Genomic DNA, 20259 nt, shown 5'->3' with positions numbered 1-20259 from the left:
TTTGTCCATATTTTCCTGAATATTTTTGTATTTTCCCTGTGGATTTTTCTTGGATAATATTTTATATTTTCTAATATATTGTTCTAATGTAGATTTTTGCTATACATTTTTTTCTTAATAGTTCTGTAGTTTAAATCTTTATTCCATTATGTGTGTATTTTTCTGGTAATATTTGGGGATTTTTTTTCTGTGTGGCTAATCTTATTTGTATTGCCCAACTGTGTCATTTTTGAATATTTTTGATCGCATTTCCTTTCTGTGTTGTGCCCTTAGATTCTTTTATTTGTCAGTTATAGATTTTTTTGTTATTCTGAATATTTTTGTATGTCCCACCTAGATTTTTTTGTCTAACAGTCTTTTTGATATTATTCTTAGATATTTTAGCTGAGCTAATATTTTTTTTAATTGTTCAGCAAATATTTTCATTCATATTTTCAAAATGTTCATCTGATATCCTTGATTCTATTGTGTATATTTCTTACTTTATATACTATATATTACTTTACATGTTATACTTTATTATTTTTTCAATATAATTTCCTTAGTTATGTAAGCATTTTTCCCTCAGATTTTTTTCCCAATTAGGAAATATACATTTTGCAATTTTTGTATTTCCTGCCCGAGACCTTATGTCTATTGTTATCGTCTACTATTTTGTTATGATATTTTAGGGTATTTTTTAATAAATAATAAAAAACCTTATATGGATTGGCTCTCTTCAGATTGCGCAAGTGTACTTAATAGTTTGTCTTGTGGCACTCCCATTGGAAAGGGCTTGTTGGCAACTGAATTCTACCCCAAGGGTATTTGTTTTTTTTTAAACACTTTTCCATCTAAGGAATTGTTTGTGATCTCCTAATTGCTCCTTCTATAAGTTAGTCCATGTGTCTGGATAGTTCATTATTCTCCAAGATGAATGCTTCGCCGTTTCATGGGATGGCAGACTTAGCAGAGACGACTTTCAGCACTTTGTAATTGCGACGGTTTCAAACAATTAGCTGACTTTGATTTGCTATTAGCTTCCCAATGATGTTACACTTAATCATGGTACGACAAAGCAAAGTTAAGGCATTACTTTGAGTGTGTGTGTTTATATGCCGTGTCTCTTAAACCTCCCACCAACTCCTGGATAGAGCGCAAGATACATTTGTCAAAGAGATGGATGTTCCTCCCGGTTCGTCCTTCCTTTCCCATGCCCAAACCGCCGGTCCCCCACTGAGTGTGCGAGGCGAGTGGTGGAAAAATCTAACCGGCAGACTGATTGCACCTCCTTTTAAAGTTCTCCCTAACTGACTTCAAGTCCAGAAACAGTTTAGCAATAAAGCCCAACATAGAACTTTGCACAAGTGGAGTGTGATCGGTTGGGAATTTGAGACACATAACATAGTGGAAAAAAATCCATTATGTTTGATGTGAGCGTCTCACAGCGAAAACCCAGCGAAACAACATTAGCGCATGTTGTAATGCTATTGCGGCTTTGCGAATATGAGATTCCAAATGGATTTGAGCGCATTACAACATTCTTTATTTGTAACATTTATTCCCCCCGGTTTCAAATGCTGTTTTGCTAAGTATGACACCTCCCCTCTGCGTGTTCTCCAGCTGGGAGCGATGCTTCTTTTTATGGACGGCACACCATAGAAAAGAAGGATCATTTGTACATGGGGAAAGAATATATACAGGTGTGTATCCACCACATTCTGCTGAAATGGTACTAAATCAGTCAAGTGGTGCAAGCATGAGCAGACCTAATGAGTTTGATTAAGGAGAATGCAGAGGAGATTGACACATGCGCACACACACTCACACTCACTCCCCGCCGCTTGACGAGATAGGAGATGGAGTGAGGCCATTATGCAAATGTCAGGTGTCAAGTGTAAATGAGATCGGAAGGACGGGAAGCAGAAGTATTGGATATCATCATACCGGCAAGGTGGTGAGAACGTCCCGACACGAAGGGATGGCACAAGGATGAGTCATATGTGAAGAAATAGACAGATATTGACAGTCAGTTGATTGGAGGAGGCACATGAACACCTTTGCCTGAAATGCAACAATTTCATCTGATATTGTCATTTACTCGTCGATTGTTTTTGCTAAACTGACAGCGTGTATAGGATAAAAATATCTGAATTAAGTAAAATCCTGCACAAAATAAATGCTCCATCAATGTGTGGATTAGTATGAACTGACAGAATAAAATCCAAAAATAAATATACTATAATATTAAAAATAAAATAATATCAACGTAAAATAGTAAATAAAAAGTGATACATAAAATGCTTAAGAATAAAAAATTATCTTAAATAAGTTACCGGTATAATAAAATCACGTAAAATTCTTAAAATAATTAAATAATAAAGTACAAAATATTGTGATAAAAATAAAAGTAAGTAAAATAAAAAATACATAATTTTATGCAAAAATGTTAATACATTATGTACAATATATAAGGCTCTTAAATTCCTACTATTCAAAATAATGGGAATTTTTATTAAATAAATGAATACAATAATAAAGCTTTGAGCGACCTTTATCATAAGTATGTGAAAAGGGCATTGTTTGTCATGTTTTCATTTGAAGCAATTACACTTTATTGGTAAGCTTTGAACCGGTAAATGAAATGAATAAAATACGATCATCTTAACAGTAATGTCCTGGCATTAGTTTTTTAGTTTCTTTGCTTTTGGGTGCCTATCAACCTAACCTTTAGTCACCCTCGTAGGCGATACGCTTGATTGTCACTCGGACGAATGCAATATTCCACATGAACATGAAAGGCGTCACATCAGAGCCCAAGCGAAAGGTAACAAAAAAGGTCAAGGTTTTTCATCGCTCTTGCCGGGCAAAACATAACAAAAGCCTGAGATTCGATGAATAATTTAACCCCTTGCAACATATTCCCCCTTCCTGCTGCGACATATACGAAGAGTGTCTGTCACTTTGAGCGGCCTCTGCCAATATTTTGTGCTCGTCCTCGATCATGACTCAACAATTCATCACTTTCAAATTGACATCACAATGTAGTAGATTGCAAAGCTTTTGTCTATAGTAAATCTCATTTTGCTTATTGTGATACACATTAATGCATTGCTTATGTTTGTTGAAGCATGCATGGGAAGAGAAGTTGAAAAAATAATCGCATATTGAAACACAATTAAATGACTTCTCCAAATAGTTCTGCCCAATCCTCTATCCGTGGTGACATGTGGCGCTATTTTCACAGTTCCCCAAATTGCATTTTGTGGCAAAATGAGAGCTGTCACCCGACCCCCCTTGGGGTCCTTGCAATCCCTGATTGAGATGCCAACAGCATGGTGTCGATCTTGCCACAGTTTTTCTACATTTCAAATGATGCCTTTTCACTTTAGCACTCGTACCTCTTCCTCACCCCTCGGTGCGCATGTCCCATCGCTTGGGGAGCCCTTCTGTGTGTTCCACTAGTTGTCTTTATTGCACGTTTCTTTTCAAATTCAATCAGGCATTCACCACAGCCTTGAAAACTATTTCAATGTACTACAGCGGGATGGAAAGCATTTAACATAAAGAGGCCCAGCATTTGGATGGATAACTGCCATGGAGTGCTAAAAATCGAGCGAGTGGTGATGAAATGGGGAGAGAAGATGTCGTGCCATGAGTGACGAGGCCCTAACGTAAGGTGTGATATCGCTCGCTATGGGCTTTTTTCATTGCTATTAACTTGGGAGATTCATCTCATTTATTTCAAGAATTTAAAACATTTAGTTTATTTTATAGTATAGTTTAGTTTACTTCCTGTGGCGACCTATGCTACCTCTGCTCATGTGTGCAGCCAAGCTTAGAGTCGCTGTGCCAAGATGGACAAAGACGGAGTTTACATTCAGTTTTACTAGCTTGATGCTTGTTGGACAAATCTCAAGTAATGTGCGCACGTTGCAAAGCCAAATTCAATTAGCATACTAGTTGTGCGTCTTAGGAGTGTCATTTCAGAGCAAAATAAAATGTCTTGCTCAAGTTTCCTGCACACGGTCTCGCAAATTTTCTATTTGATTTTACATTAATTACAAGAAAACAGTAGTTTGGAAAAATAATATGGGGAGAATAGTAAACATGAGATTAATCGTGATTAGTTACAGAAAGTAAAGTAGAGTTTGGTCATGCCACATTCACAAGCTGAGCCATGACTGGTCTTTACCTGAGCCCAGAGCAACTGTGATGTCATTTTCCGTCGACAGCAAGTCCCCAAAAACGGGCCACTTTTGCTGCTTAATTTTCCACAAATGCAATATTCATCAGAAGGCCATCTTTTGACTAGTGGGGCTATATTGATCATATTACTGTAAAGACATTTTGGACTTAAGCTCATTGCAGCATTATATAGTAGGGATGTAGCGATAACGGCAATATCGTGATATCACAATATTAAAACTGCCACAATATCGCCATTGTCATGTCATGATATTAAAGGCAGCACATCTGTTAAAATGTCAGGTTGATTTCCATTTGTGCAGTTCTAGCACCCTCTGTTGGCTAGTTTTTTAGTGCAGTTTAATTTTCACAAGGCATGTTTTGACCCTTCTATGTTTAAAATCCATGCTAATGGTCAGATGAAGGGGAACGTAATATGCTTGTGAACCGCTCAATATGTGCAGGAATTCAATATATGCATGCATTAAAAAGTGCCTCAATATTAAGTGTTATTAGAGATTGTAGGCTGTTTATAAGCATTGCTGTTATGCACAATATCATTTTTTTTTTAGGGCCCGGCCGATTAATCAACCACCGATTATAATCGGCCGATTATTGCCCTTCAAACATCTGCCAAAACAATTGGCCAATTGGGCCAAATGACCGATTATTTTCCCCTTAAAGCGTTATAAACGTTATCGAAGAAACCCGAAGTTTCAGACGCTGTGAAAGTATCCTGAATGCGCCATTTTGCCTGCGTATCATGATCAGCAACTAGCAAGTGTGTAGCGTATGTTATTCTGGTTATTCTGTTGTCCCCTGAGCGTCCTTTAAGCTGTTTATTGTCATCCCAGTTGGAATTAACTGTAAAACTAAACACACAACAATAAGAATAACACCGACTGTATATTTAATTACCAAACATGCTTCATTTTTAAAACATCGCTAGCCTAGCGCTAATGCTAAAAGCGGAGGGAGGATCCTATTCAAATGCTAACCAGAAGTTAGCATCAACTTTGGGAGTGTTTTTCCTTCAAATAATGAATCTTCACACACAAATGGTGTGAGAACACATACCCACGGGTAAGATAACGCGACACAAAGGCATACATTCTTCCCAATGTGTGAAAAATGAGTTATTTTAATAGAATTAAATCGTAACTTCAATCGTAAGTGTGTACACCATGGATGCACGGCACCATACTGCTCCCAAGAGGCCAGTTGCTATTATTGGATTCTATTATATTCTTATTTCACGTTCTTATTTTTATTTTGTCATTGTCCTTTCAAATTATATTTAAAGTAGAGCTGTCAAACGATTACATTTTTTAAATCAGATTAATCACATCTTAGAATTTTGATTAATCACGATTAATTGCTTAACAAAAAAGGCTTTTTTAATCAGCATTTTTTCTTGCCAAATTTGAAAAACACCAGGTTATGTGTTAATTATTTTGACATTTAATGTTATGAGGATGTCTTCAAAACTTTTTGATCCACTGTACACGCGCGTTCATCCTCCTTTTTTTCTAATCAGTTAATTACTTGCATAATTTAAAATGGAAAAAATAATGACCCCAATATTTTGACATGAACAAATATTCTAAATGTGATACGCAAACATTTATTAAATGCTTTACTTAAATGCATGTAATTATGTTTATTGCTCAAACACAACCTGTGCTACCTTAAATTTAGCCATCCACTGTCACGCCAAAGGATAACCTCTGGTCAAAATTAATAGTGTGATTAATCTGCGTTAAAACATGATTAATGCGATATTTTTGGTGATTAATTAATCAGTTAAAGCTTGAACTTTGACAGCACTAATTTAAAGTTTATATTTCAAGGATTCAAAGCATTTATCTTCTCAAAATTCAAGGATGCAAACATCCAAGGATTTTTTTTTTTAACACACATGTCCATATGACATGACACAAAATAAATCCCCAAGGTGTACCAGGTCAGCCCAGTAAATCTGAAGACTTGTGAAAATAACACAAGATAAAAATATATAAAAGAAAAGGTTGATGCTTAAAATAAAAATGAGTAATAAAAATGCAAGAGGCTTGAATTTCACATATTTACAACATGATTCGTGCGTAACAAAAACAAAGTGCAGGGATGAATGGGCAGGATGCTACCATGACATTTTTAAGTACCGTAGTTGAGTAGCCTTAAATAAATTTAGTTAAATAAATACTAAGTTTTGAATTCACAAATTGTTTTAATCATGATTTCAATCTCAATCAAATAATCGCGATTGCTATTTTTCCAGCCCAAATATGTACTCTAACCATGTACAGTACAGCAGTTGTAAACAAGTCAGAAGGGTTTTATTATTAACACATACATCTATACCATAACCTTCTATACTTCATGAAATTTGTTGATAAGGTCATACTATGGACTTGTCATTCAAAGCAGAGTAAATCTTAATAGCGAAAGTAAGGAAATGGGGGGATAGTTTTATGCATTATATATATATATATATACATTTTAAAATAATCGGCCGATTAATCAGTAATCTGCATTTTTTTCTGCCAAAAATCGGTAATCGGCCTAAAAAAAGGCATATCGGTCAGGCCCTAGTTTTTAGTATGAGGTATTTTTTTTACAATATTGTGACCTTTTTTAATATCTCCAACCTCCCCACAATATCATGATAATTATTGTATCGTGACCTTCATATCTTGATAATATCGTATCGTGATGTTTGGATATCGTTACATCCCTATTATATCGTATACAGGTTTGCACTTGGGTTTTATCCCACTGGCCGCACTGCACCTACTAATGTCTAACTACACAATCAGTGTTGAGTTCCAAGAACGGTAAGTACACAGAGAGCGAGGCCAGGGAGGGTGCCATCACCTGTCCGTCTCTATTGACAAGCTTTACACAAAGCGGATAAAAGCCATCATTTCGCCTTCCCTTTGTGTCCTGCAGTGAGAGCCATCTTTTGCCCGATAAAGCTCCTAATTGCTCCGTGGAGCAATTCGAGAGCTCAGCATTTCTTGGCTTTGCCTTGCACTACACTAAAACTAATCTCCATCAATAAAAATGTATACAAACAAATCAAAGATCATGCTATAATAATACTTATCATCATCAGAATAAAGCAAGAGATTCCTGTCTAAAATGTTGTTTTAAAGTAAATATAAAAAATCCAAACCAAACACATTTCCAAAACTAACACAAATGTACATTAATGAATAAATGCTTACTAAAAATTTTATATGAGTTTTTTTTTCCACAAATAGACATATTATTAGTAACAAAGAAAAAAAACTAGAAAATTAACGTTAATCAATGAAATTACAAAAAATCAGATTTTACAAAAATGTATATAAACCAAACTAAATATTAAATCACATGAATGAGGAAAAAATCTGATTCAATTAAAAAATACTGTGAATAAAACCAATCCCAAATAAATGTGGATCAAATACATAAAGTCAGGCTTAGGGAGCAAAAAGAACAAAAACATAAATAAATAAATATGATGATGACTAAAATTAATGAACAAAAGCATATAAATAAATAAATATGATTATGACCAAACTGAATATACAAAAAATAAATAAAATGACTGAATATTTTTTTAATTAAAAATGAAAATTAATTTGATGAATGTTAAGAAAAATACATAAAATATTAAATACTTTTTACACAAGAAACAATAAAATTAATAAACAAATCCATAAAAATATAATAATGCTAATATATAAAATAAATAACGCAATTCATATTTAAACATCAATACATAAACTATTAAATAAAATGCATTGCCAATACGCTACTTTTCCCCAAATATTTTTTTATGGAGTTTTGCAAGTTTGCTCTTTTTTTGTTTAGTTCTGCAAACTTAACAAGCACACAAAAACATGGAAACATGACCTTATAAGAGGAGGTAAAAAATAAATAAAAAAATTTATGTAAAAAATCTGTTTTATATACGTTCACTTTCTCGTCAGCCTTGGAGAAAAGACTAATGACAAGAGAGTCTTGTTCGCAGCGTGAGATGGCGTCCAAAAGAAGGAAGGTGAGCGTTAGGAAGATGAAGGAGCGGTGGCATGGCGGCCATTTGTCTTTTGAGGTTCCGGTTGCGTCAGCTAAACAAGGCCATCTCATTTCCTGTTGTCTGCAGGAAGCAGCTGTCTCGCTAGCGTTACCAGCGCCGCCGCTTGCTGCTTCTTGGGAGCTCATCAATCTCGCTCGTTTTAATTGGTCTGCGCCACGCTGCGACGGACAAGCCTACGCACGCACGCACGCACGCACGCACGCACGCCCACACACACACACACACACACACACACGTTTGTTTTACTATCTTTGTGGGGCCATCTCATTGACATAATGCGTTTCCTAGCCCCTTCCCCAAACCCCAACCATCAAATATAATTCCCTACCCCTTCCCCTATTCCTTACCCTAACCTCAACCATAACCCAATTCAAACCTAAACTCTAAAACCAAGTCTTGACCCTCCAAAAAGAAGTATAAACTTGTGGGGCTCAGCAAAATGCCCACACATGGACGGGTGGGCCCCACAACTCTGTGAAATCCTGAAATGTTAGCCCCACTATGTAACAAAAACAAGACCACACACACACACACGCACGCACACACACACGCACGCACACACACACACACACACACACACACACACACACACACACACAAACAGGCAGACAAACACACTTTGAAGGCGCATTTGTTGCAATACAGCAGTGGACCCAGCTGTGCACCTTGTGGTACACCAGAGACTAATATCACACTGAATGCTGTCTTATTAATGCTTAGAAAGATAATTTAGCTAAAGCAACACATATACTGTACAATATGGGCAGATAGATAGTCTTGCTGGAGGTCTAGGCTAGAAGTGTCCAAACATGACCTGGAGGCTTGGCAGCCATTTTGTAGCCCGCAGTATATACTAAAAATAATATTGGAAACGTAGTTTTTCTTATTTGAAAGGCAGCATAAAAAGTGACGACGACCTCTGCTAGCTACAAAAAAACACACACATTACATTTAAAATAGTAACTGCTGTGATGTAGCATTTTTTAATACAGTATCATAAATATAAAACAATAAATAACTGAAGGTTTGTTTTGCATTTGACTTCAAGCTTCAAACATCAATGTGGAGTAGTAAAGTTGACTAGTCGACTAATCACGTCAACCTTGCAGCTTAAGTGCTGAAACACCGTTTGTCATGTTGGCTATGATGCTGATGGTTCATTTTTGTCCGTCATCCGTCTTGGTTCAGGCAGAATCCACAAACTTAATTGTTAGATCTGCCTTGTATCCCGTTATCTCCACACATATGCAGTCAACTGCATACGTGGGTTTAATCATCCACTGCATTGCTGCATCACGCATTGCTGCATCACACCACCCTGATTCTTTGCTGAAAATGGGAATGTAGTATGAAAACTGACACACTGCCATCTGCTGGTAGAAGTGGAGATTGCACAAGCATTGCATGACAGCTGAGAACAAATTGTACATTTGAATCATACTGAAGGGAAAAGCTCTGCTGTGGCTTATCTAGGCAGGCGTACTTAATTGTATGACTAACACATCATCACGTGCATGCATGCGTATATTCCAAATCAAGCATTTAGATTGTAAGTTGCCCTCTTCCAACTTTTTAATTCTCCCTTCTCCCTCTATCTCATTAATTCAACGCCACCATAAAAGTAAGCAAGTGGCGCGCGGTAATCCGAGAGAATCGATATTGAATGTGCACTTGAATAACAATTAAAAAGAAAGAAAGATTTAGCGTCAGAGTTGGCCGCGCGGTGTGAAAACTCTGCAAGTGTCTCCCATCCATTAGCATCCTTTAATGACTTTGACATTCTTGCTGAAGTGGCTGAGGAGTGCCGCAGGAAAGAATCATTGCAAATAGATAAGAGCTTTGGAGTGTCACCGGATGGGCTGTGTTGTCATGCGATGGCTTCTCCTTTTTTATTCCAGTGTTCTTGACGGCCGACGGTGAAATCGGAATTCAACCCAGCTCCTGCCGAAGTCTCTAAACAATACACTCTTCCATCCCATTTCTCTTTCGGCATGGTTGCACTTGTGCCGCGGATGGAGATGGATGGCGAGAAGCGTTTGTTACCTGAGCTTTGCTTTCCAAATGAATTCCAAGGTAGCGGCCATTAAGGCTGGACATTTAGTCGATAGTAGAATGCAATTTTCATATCGCAAAGATTGCAAATTGAAAAAACTAACTTTTTTGCAGTGTATACACTGTACTTTATATATTTATATATCGTTGTTTCATGAAAACATGAAACATTTAACGTGAAGTGGTAAAGCCACATATTTGTCTGCATTATTTTTGAAATTTTACGCCACAGTCGTTTGCTAGAATTTGGTGAAGTTGTCATAATGAATGTTCAGAAGACACCAAGTCAAGGAAGAAGAACCTTGACAAAATGATCGCATATTAAATACAATACTGATGGAAAAAATCGCTCGACAATCAGCTCTCCCAGCAATCAGAACGCCATTAGGGGATACACCGTGTTAACTCATTAACCCAAATCCCTTCCAGTAAAAATACATATTGCCATTCACGAGTGCTGCTTTTCACATTCACACGTCCAGAGCCGTGGCATGGACAATTATCTTGCTCCATAGCATACACCTCTGACATATGTTTGCTAATGACAGATAATTACATGTTGTGAAGCACAATAACAAGTTTCTGCATGGGAAGGGGATGTTGCTTCTAAAAATGGACATCGAGAAGAAGGAAGGTTGATGCTTAAAGCTGGCCTTGGGACTAGCTAGAAAATGGATGCAATTTGAAAATATCAGCCAAGTAGCCAATGGTTTTGCTCATATGTGAGCGGATATTCACTCGATAACGCTCACTTCTAAAAACATTGAATACCTGCAGCTATACAATATTTGAATAATGTAGCATGCTGTCTAAGTAGTTTGCACGTCAAGCTTGCAGTTCTGAGATTCACGTTTAAATTTTGGCTTTGGCCTCTATGTGGAGTTTGCATCTTCTCTTTTAAATGAATAAAATATAAATGAACCAGTTTTAGGGGAATAAATGGCTCAAAGCAACAATTCAGTGCTGCTGGGTGGATTTTTGCATGTCCACATATGGTAATTTCCTTAGCCCCCCAACCCCCCTCCACCCCCAATCATTATTAATTGTCAGTGTCCACTCGTTGAAAATAACTTGAAAGCAAATCTATGAACTCTTTTTGATTGTTGAACTGTCTGAGAAGTGTTGCAGAACTCGTGGGAGCCATGCAGCATCTCATCGCCTCAAGATTTAGTGTGGATGTTTTTTGTGTCAATAGTTAGGTCAGTTGCATTTTAGGAGTAATTTTGTGTGCAGATTCATTTCCCGCATTTCATGTTTTAGTCGGCGTATTATCATTTTTATCTTGCATCACTTAAGGCTATAAGACCTTTAAAATAATGTTTGGTAAGATGACATAACCACAGACGTTAGCTTTTGATTTGATTTGATGAGTATTTGTGTTTTTTTCTCTTTAGGGAATTAAATTGCCGATTAAATGTAATGATGAGCAATCACAATCAAATCAAACTCCCCCTTTCCTCGCCCACACTGTACTACAACCTTTGCAGCATGTCAGTATTTGTCTCAGCTCGCCAGGGCGGCTAAGTGAATTATTTAAGGTTATTAAGATTTCGCACGGCAGGCTGAGTCGGCGGCGAGCGCTGGATGCGGCTGCCGTTTCCACAGCAACCAAGTCGATGCTTCTGATCCGACGTCTCTGCCTCAATCCCGCTGTTGTGTAGTGCGGCGGCCAGTTACTTCAGTCCAACTCTCCCGCCGTCTGCATGCGGGTCCACGCTCCTCGCCTCCAGATGGCACATTTACTACTCGCCGCATTACTCAAATGTTATCACCGCTATCTGCGCAAAAATTCATCTGTGCTCACACACAAAGCGGACGATCCATCATCTTGACTCCGGTATCGAAACAATGACAGTAATGACAGCCGCGGATGGATCTCGGGGTAACACGGCGCACCGTTAAAGTGGCAACTTTCTGTCCCCAAAATCGATTTGATTCTTCTATTTCTGGAAGATGAAGTTGTCAGCAGAAATTGTATTTTCTATGGAAAAGCGGAGGACTCGCAAGCGAGAGGGTGTTGAAGTTCTCTCCATATTTATAGAGAGGAGCTGTTTATCTGGCTCGCATTGTTTGACAGCTTTAATTAGGCCACAGAAGAGTTTCTCCCGTTTTGCGCTGCGGTCGACTTTGGAGAATCAATGAAGGATTTACAGTGGCTTTCGACTGCACTCGCGAGGCCCCCAGTCTTGCTGACTAATTGGGTGCAAATGCTGAGTCGTGTGTGAGTGTGCGTTTGGTCTGCGGGAATTGTTTTGTTTAGCCAGAGGCTACGAACTACATGCTTCATGTTGATATGTGCCAAAATAAACAACTTGTTGTGGGTTATGACAACATTGGAAAGCTCCAAAAAGCTTCCAAGGGCTGCAGGGGATGTATTGACATGTTAACGTTTCCAGCTATTGGAAGCTGACTCTCTTTTACTGTGCACAAATTTGTGTTTTTTGATTCTCTTTTGAGCCTTAATTACATGAACCTGTTTTGAGGGGTTGGCTTTCTGTCCTCTATGCCTGGGCCATGGCTTTCACTACCATGACAACAAAGGGGTGGAGCTAAATGATGGAAACAAAACAACAAAAATATTTTTTAATGTAAAAAAATATATACTCTAGTTCAGTAGCCATTGTGCTGCTCCTCAGCAAATAGTCGTTCGTTGCGGAAGATAGAAAATATTCACAATCAAAGACGCATCTGTCGAGGAAGGACGCATCTGTACTCGTGACTTCTAACTATTTTGTTGACATTGGGATTTTTAACTACATTGTTGCAATATGCCTGGCGGAAAAAGAGCTGACGAAATTGAGGAGATCAAATCTTCTCTTGCAAAACTCAAGTAAATGGTCACCGAAATACTTTAAATGAAAAAGAGCATCAAGCCACTTCTGCAGGAAATTCAGCAGTTGAAGAAAGAGACACAAGAAAAAGATTGACGCATTGTCACCTTGGAACAAAAAGTGGATGATTTGGAACAGAATCTTTGAATCAACGATATGATAGTTACAGGTATCCAGATTAAACCGCGCCGCGGCCCTCGGACGAGAGCTGCGGCTAGCACAAGTGCAGTTGATTCTGACCAAGCTTCAGCGAACGAGACTGTCGAACAACAAGTGACAACTCAACTCAGTGATTTGGGATTAATTGTGGTTCCAGCGCACATCCAGATGTGCTTTTCGCTTCCAATTGGGGGGACACGACCACTGGCAGTTCTGATCAGGTTTGTTGACAGGAAGAAAAAGATTACTCTTCTGAGAGATAGATACAAGCTTAAAGATAAACATGTCTACGTCAATGAAAATCTCACAAAACGAAATGCTGACATTGCCAGAAGGGCGAGACAATTGTGAAAAAGAAGGCTCATCATCTCAGAAGAAAATACGGATCGTGAAAAAAGTGGAAGAATTTGAGAGACAATAACTGCAATCAGTAACTCACATCATTAAATTGTGGATTATGTCTTACCCAAATGAAATCATTCTAACATATTACTAATTAACCCAAAACTGTCATGATTTGAATAATGTAAATATAGCATATGATTACTTGCTGACACTGCCAAGGTTAACTCTTGTTTATACACCTGCATTGATAACATGTATTGCTGTTCCTGTGAGAATGTAAACATTGTCTGGCTGTTCTGTTTGGACATTTGTTGCAACATGAAAGGCTGCCGGGATAAGGTTGTATTGTGGCTGCAATGTATCTGCAATAAGGTTGGGAAATGGTTCTGGGATGCCGCTAGCGGGAACTACTACGCCGGTAGGCTGGCCTTGGTGAGCGCTCAGCAGTATCAAGTTCTAAGCATCATCGGATGCTGGCAACAGTGGTGGCTGAACTCACCAGAATGAAGTGAACATTGCTGTGGAGGCAATGGGCATGAATGCAAGCCGATCTACTCTTCTGGAAGCCACAATGTGTGAAAGCTGATCCAACGTCAGCGGAGACGCTACTGGTGAACGAGCATGCGCTCGCCTTGGCTGCTTGCCTGATTGGGTGGGCCTGTTGGTGGCGTTCAGGAACCGATTTACCAATTCCAAATAATTGGTACTAGCTGCAACTTACACACAGATATTACTCAAGATGAACTGAGCGAGGAGTGTGCAGACTTATGTCTGGGATTGATTTGAATCAATGACTATCATAATCAATGTATATGACTGATGCGTATAGTAAGAATCAATGGGGACGGGTTACTAGCCATGGCTTCTACCTGTCAGATCATGTGATCGATGTAACCTGTAATAATGTGTCCAAAAGGGAAAAAATTAATGAAACAAAACAAAATATATGTCTGTGAATATTATTATTGTGTTCAGATATCTGTTTCTAAAACAGCGACGCAGATGTTATTTGTAGATTTTATCTGCTTTAGCAATAAGCTAGCGATGGCCAGTGCCTCGAAAATCATGTTTGTCGGGTTAGTTGTATCTCAAGGCAGCCCTGTAATATGTTCTCTTCCTCTTTATTCCATCTGGTCCACTTTGCAGTAGTTTACTTTTTGTTTGGATTTCTCCAGCAGCCCATTGAGGTGCTAAATTGTTGTTGTGACTATTACTAACACCAACTTTAATGCAACTTTTAGCTCCACTCACTAACTCTAAACAAAAGAGTGTCAAATGTTAGTGTTTTATCTTTGCATCTCTTTGTTCTTATCTTCTCGTGTCTGCTGTACTGTACAAGGCCGGGGTCATGCGTAGCCTCACGTCTTGTAGGTCAAGCAATGTTTTTTCCACGGGGTTTGATTTATTTGCGCATTTATATGTGACGCGCGCTCGAGAAGGCGCTCGCTCTTCCGTGGCGTCGGCCCCGCGGCACGCGCCAGAAAAGGTCAGCGACCGGCGATCCTGACAAACGAGTTGCGCGCCTGCCTCGGCGAAGCCATACGTTAGTGTCCGACCCATATCTGGACCACTGGGGGACTTCCAAGCGTACTTTATGCTCAAGCTATCACCAGTGACTAAAGTCTTGGGAGACCTGGAAGAAGATAAAATTTGTCCAAACTTCTCCACGCAGGTTCATTCAGGAGATCGAGATGAACATGGGCGCGGGCCAGGCCAAGCAATGCCAACTCCGAACCTTCCTGACGTACTACATCAACGACCTTTTCCTCAACCAGGTTGGTGACACCATGAAACAGACTTCTCCTAGCGTAAGACCCCCACTCATCTAATCCTTTTTAATACAGGTGCGCACAGAGATCAACAAAGAAATCGAGGCGGTCAGCAAAATAGCCGACCCCTTGAAGATCCTCGCCAGTGCTGACACCATGAAGGTTCTGGGTGTGCAAAGACCCGTGCTCCAGGTGAGGGTCCACATATGGGGCACCAATTTACTTGAATTGCCTACTAAATGGACATGTATGTAGACTGCGGATGGCGTAGTCTAGCAAATATTTTGTGTCGACCTATTTTCCAACTTGGTTGGTTAAGAGACTAAATTAACAAGTACTACTACTACATAAATACATACATACTAATACTGTTACAATTACTACAAGTACTTTTACAGGTACCACAAGTACTGCTACAAGTAATAGTAAATACTACAAGTAATCCTACTAATACAAGTATTACAAGTACTTCTACAAGTACTACTACTTCTACTACAAGTACTGCTGCTACTACTACACATACCTCTACAAGTACAGCTACTACTACTACAAGTGTAGAAACTGTTGAGCACATGCGGCTTTGCACCTTGCAAGAGTCAGCAGTCCATTCAAAATAAGTTACTTACTAGTTATACAGTAAGACTATTTGGTTGTTGCACAAACTGATTATTCCCCTTGTGGTGACAATTTCTAAATCAAAATAGCTTGAGTCTTACAATGCCGAAGCTAAGATCCAGACAATTGCTAATATTCGTCCAATGCCCGACTGTCAGACTGGTTGGCTTTAAAGTGGCTGGTATTGCATCTGCATACACTTAAATCGTGTTTGTTTTGTCAAAAGCCCTTGGATGTGTACTATATATGTGTGCGTGTGCGCGCGGACTCTGCAGCTGCTCATCTTCCATGCTGCAAATGTCAGTGGCAGTCAATTCCGGCGGTAGTTTCAGGAAGCGAGTGTTGGGAGTTGAGCAGGGTTTGTTTAACGGCCCCTCCTTAACCAAAGGAGTGCAGCATCTTGCTAATTATGCTGCTGCTGCTGCTGTGGCTAATGAGCCTTTCTGCTGATAGCAGGAGCGTGCAATAAAGTACTCTCTTTGTTTGGGATTTAATTTTTTTTTAATTGGCTTGAATAAAAGAGCCCAGCACAATTCAGCGTCTTTTCACTCCTTTTTTCTTTAGCGGGCATCGTTTTGCTACCTGTGTGTATATGGCTCGGCTCCAGTGTCTCTTTTAAGACAAACAAAAGTTCTCAATCGGTCAGAGAAATTAATTTGTCAATGTTAGCACAATTGCACATAAAAATTACAGTATCATTTGCTAAAGCAATCAAACATTTGTTTGCAGAGGAAAATCCATCAAATCAAGCTAAAGCAGAGAAACGCCAGTGTTGCAACAAAACTTGTACGCCTAATCGGGCTGCGGCAGGAATCAAAATGCAAAGTGAATTAAGTAAAGACAAAAATAGAAGTTAAATTATTGCAAGCCTTGCATTGCAATGCATTTTGATTCCTGCCGCAGCCCATTTAGATGCCACTGCAGCTCAACTTGAGTTAGTTGCACCTAGTTTCACCTGCTGCTGTGACTTAGTGGAACACATTATATAGTACAATTATGGCAGGAATGACAAGACCTTCTTTTCTTCACTTCCCCGCTTGCTTTGCATTTTGATTTCTTCTGCAGCCCGTTTAGGCATTGCCAAACTTGAGTCAACTGCGCCTTCGGCATAGTGTTCTGAAACACATTTTGCCACTGCTGAAACAACTACAACAAGCGTCTTGTTTTGTTTCGATTTCATTTGCCTTCTGTTTACTTTGCATTTTGATTCCTGCCACTTCCCGTTTAGGCAATGAAACAGCTTAACTTGAATTTATTGCACCTACTGCAGTCTTGTAGCGAAACACATTACGTAACTATTGCAATAACTACTATATGTGATTCGCTATATTTTGTTTACTGGCAAACTATCCCAACTTGAATCAACTGAGCGACTGCTCTGCTTTTCTGGTGAGTAGTGTATCTTCACAATAGTTTTTCCAAATGGTAGCCCAGCACATTTTCTTCCAAAAAGTATCAACTTAAGTGTGTTGTGAGCTTAATGTCGTCCTCGCTGGTTGCTTTCCGTGCAGTGGATGATTAAAGATTCTGTTGACTGCGCCATAAAATGCTTGCAAGGGTTTCCAATCACGTAGCAGATGTGTTGTTGTGCCGGAGTGGAGTGTGACTTGGTTTTTTTTTTCCCCACACATATGTGTAAGTGCGCCAGGTGTTGTCATGGCCACTCCTACACACACTGTTGGCATCCTAACCTCAGGGGCTGATGAGAGGAAGACTCAATATAGTTTCAGCACATTAAGCACACTGTGCCCGTGCGCAGCCACATATGGGAAACCGTTGGGGGGGGGGGGGGGGGGGCACGTTTAATGAACGCATCTGCTCACTTCGGGCTCTTGAAGCATGCTAAGCTGCTAATGGGAGCTGGAAGTGCGAATGGAGGAAAGTGGAATTAGCCTTGAGTCTTCCTCAGTGAAATGAATGAAAATGCAGTTAATCTCCCCCCAAAAAAAAAAATTTTGTTTTGAATAAGGAAAATAGCACCCGTGAACGTGCTTACTTTCTCTTTCCACATGAGTACGTCATTTTTTTTGTCACACTGCTCCTTCGTTTCTGACTGCATTTTGCAAGGTATCGACTTCGAAATAAATCACGGTGCGTTGTGATCTATGGGGGTCCCCTGTGCGTGTCTCCCTTCTATCTTTGCGGCAATGGAGAAACACCAGTCAAGGTGAAGGAGCGCCTCAGAAGAGCACTAATATCGATACGGGAGATGATTTGCCTATCATCGGTCGACAGCGGGGGCTGGCGTGTATGTATATCATGGAGCAATAATATGATTATGATGAGCCTGACTCGATATGCTCCACAAGGACCAAGAGATAATGTCCGTAGAGGTGAGTGTCCTTTTACTGCTGATAAGCCTCAATCAATCCCCCCCCCCCCCTTGCTTTTATGTTTCACGCGTGTGCATGTGTAGGAATCAGAGGGGTGAATCCAACACACAAGCACGTGAGGGCCGAGATGCTATCTGTCCATTTCTGATTGATTCATTTAATTGGAGTTAGATGGAGGCAGAATCAAGGAAGAGTGGAGGCGAGCGAGGGCTATGCTGCTGGATAGCTCGTCAGATTGGCTCCATTTATCTTGCTCCAACCCTGTCCCCGACCCTCCAAAACTACCACCCACATTCTAGCATCCAACATGTTAGTAACGTGTAGACTGTCTTCACTGATTGATAATTGCACAGCAAATCAATTTTACCGAATCGACATGTCATCATCATTGCTCTCTTTTTTTTAATTTTATTTTTTTTATTGGTTTTATTTATTTTTATTTTTATTTTGTATGTGCGTGTGTATGTGTGTGTGCATGTGTGCGTGCGTGTGTACTCACCTAAACCGTGTGTTCACCTAAACCGAATACTTCAGAATCCAGCTAGAGTCGTGAGGTTGTCAGGAGACCCGAGGAAGGATCAAAGAAAAGAAAGGAAAGTGAAATCCAGCACCGACCAGACATTACCTACTACCCACCGGGTTACCAACCAGACTCTTTCACCAACCCCAGAAACATCTAAATTCCAACAAATTAGGGAGACCTCAAGAGACCAAAGGAGAGACTGAGGAAAGGAAGGAAGGATAGATTAAGCAGATCCACAGACATCAGCCTCCACCGATTCAACGACCAGAGGAAGAAGCAGATTGTATTTGAATTTCGATATATGCTGGTGTGGTGGATCTGGCATGCATGAAAATCTCCACCAAAGAGGGGAGCCGTCGACCCCGGCCAGGACAGAGCAAGCACAGGCCATGGCAGCACCAAGGGACAACCCCCGGGCCCCGCAGGGGCCACCGGCCGGAGAACAAACCCAGGAGCGCCCCAACACGGCCCGCGCCCCCAACCCAACGCAGCAAGACGGCCCGCCAGGAAACCCCCCCCCCCCACCCCCCCCCCCCCCCTCATCCACCATCCATATTAACCCTTAGTGCCCATTGGAAGTGAATCTTGAGGACTTGGTGACTGTAAGGTGTCGTTTGATGTAGTCTGCTCAAACCTGCTGGCAGCAACTGGGTTCCTGACTATAAAAACACAACCATTAGTTACAAATACAGAAACAGCAATATAAGGTATCACGATGTGGTGGCTCTCGCTAACAGGCAGAATTAAGTAACCAGATTTAGGTTAAAATATTCTATATACGTAGACCATGTTTCTATAAATTGTGATATTTGGTTTTTATTTATTTATTTATTTTTTATTTATTAATGATATATTGTAGCTGGTTAGCTATATAGTAGTGCATAAAATTTGGTGCCTCTTGACCTCCTTTGGATTTACTTTTCTGAAGAGTAGATAGACTAATCTTTGCTTTTTTTTTATTCCAGTAAAATTTTGTAACGGCCGAGTCCAACAACTGGAACCAGTTAGCCGTAGGTTTAAATGGAATCATTGAGAAAAAAAATCATTTATTTTGGGTAAAACTTTCATTTTAATGGTGGCTGTTCGCCCTATTAGAAATAGGAAGATTATTCCAGCGCTCCAAATCACTAAATGCTATCCAGAAGTGGAGTAAAGTTTAAATGAATTAAATCAGTTAATTTAGGTGAGATTTTTATGCCTAAGTATTTAAATTACCTATAGGAAATGAATAGTGTGGGTCCTGGCTTGCAGGGTTCCATGAATTTTCTGTAATAGGTAGTAGTGTTGATTTTGTCCAGTTAATAGAATAATCTAATAAATGTGAGAATTTAGTTATTAAGTCAAATACTTCCCCTAACGAAATAGCAGGCTTTTCTAAATA

General features: G+C 39.6%; 1 protein-coding gene across 2 annotated transcripts in view; it reads left to right on the top strand.

Annotated features, from left to right (window-relative positions):
* exoc4 (exocyst complex component 4) overlaps nt 1–20259 on the top strand; it is an 85623-nt gene that overhangs the window by 37222 nt on the left and 28142 nt on the right. For both annotated transcript variants that reach the window (XM_086060012.1, XM_086060011.1), the window contains exons 12-13: nt 15311–15413; nt 15483–15599. In XM_086060012.1, the coding sequence (XP_085916138.1) occupies nt 15311–15413; nt 15483–15599 (220 nt within the window). The remainder of the gene's footprint in view (nt 1–15310; nt 15414–15482; nt 15600–20259) is intronic.

This window comes from Leptonotus elevatus, chromosome 17, assembly GCF_054856555.1.
Source record: "Leptonotus elevatus isolate MCC_2025b chromosome 17, RoL_Lele_1.0, whole genome shotgun sequence".
NCBI lineage: Eukaryota > Metazoa > Chordata > Actinopteri > Syngnathiformes > Syngnathidae > Leptonotus > Leptonotus elevatus.
This window is presented reverse-complemented; position numbering and strand designations above follow the sequence as displayed.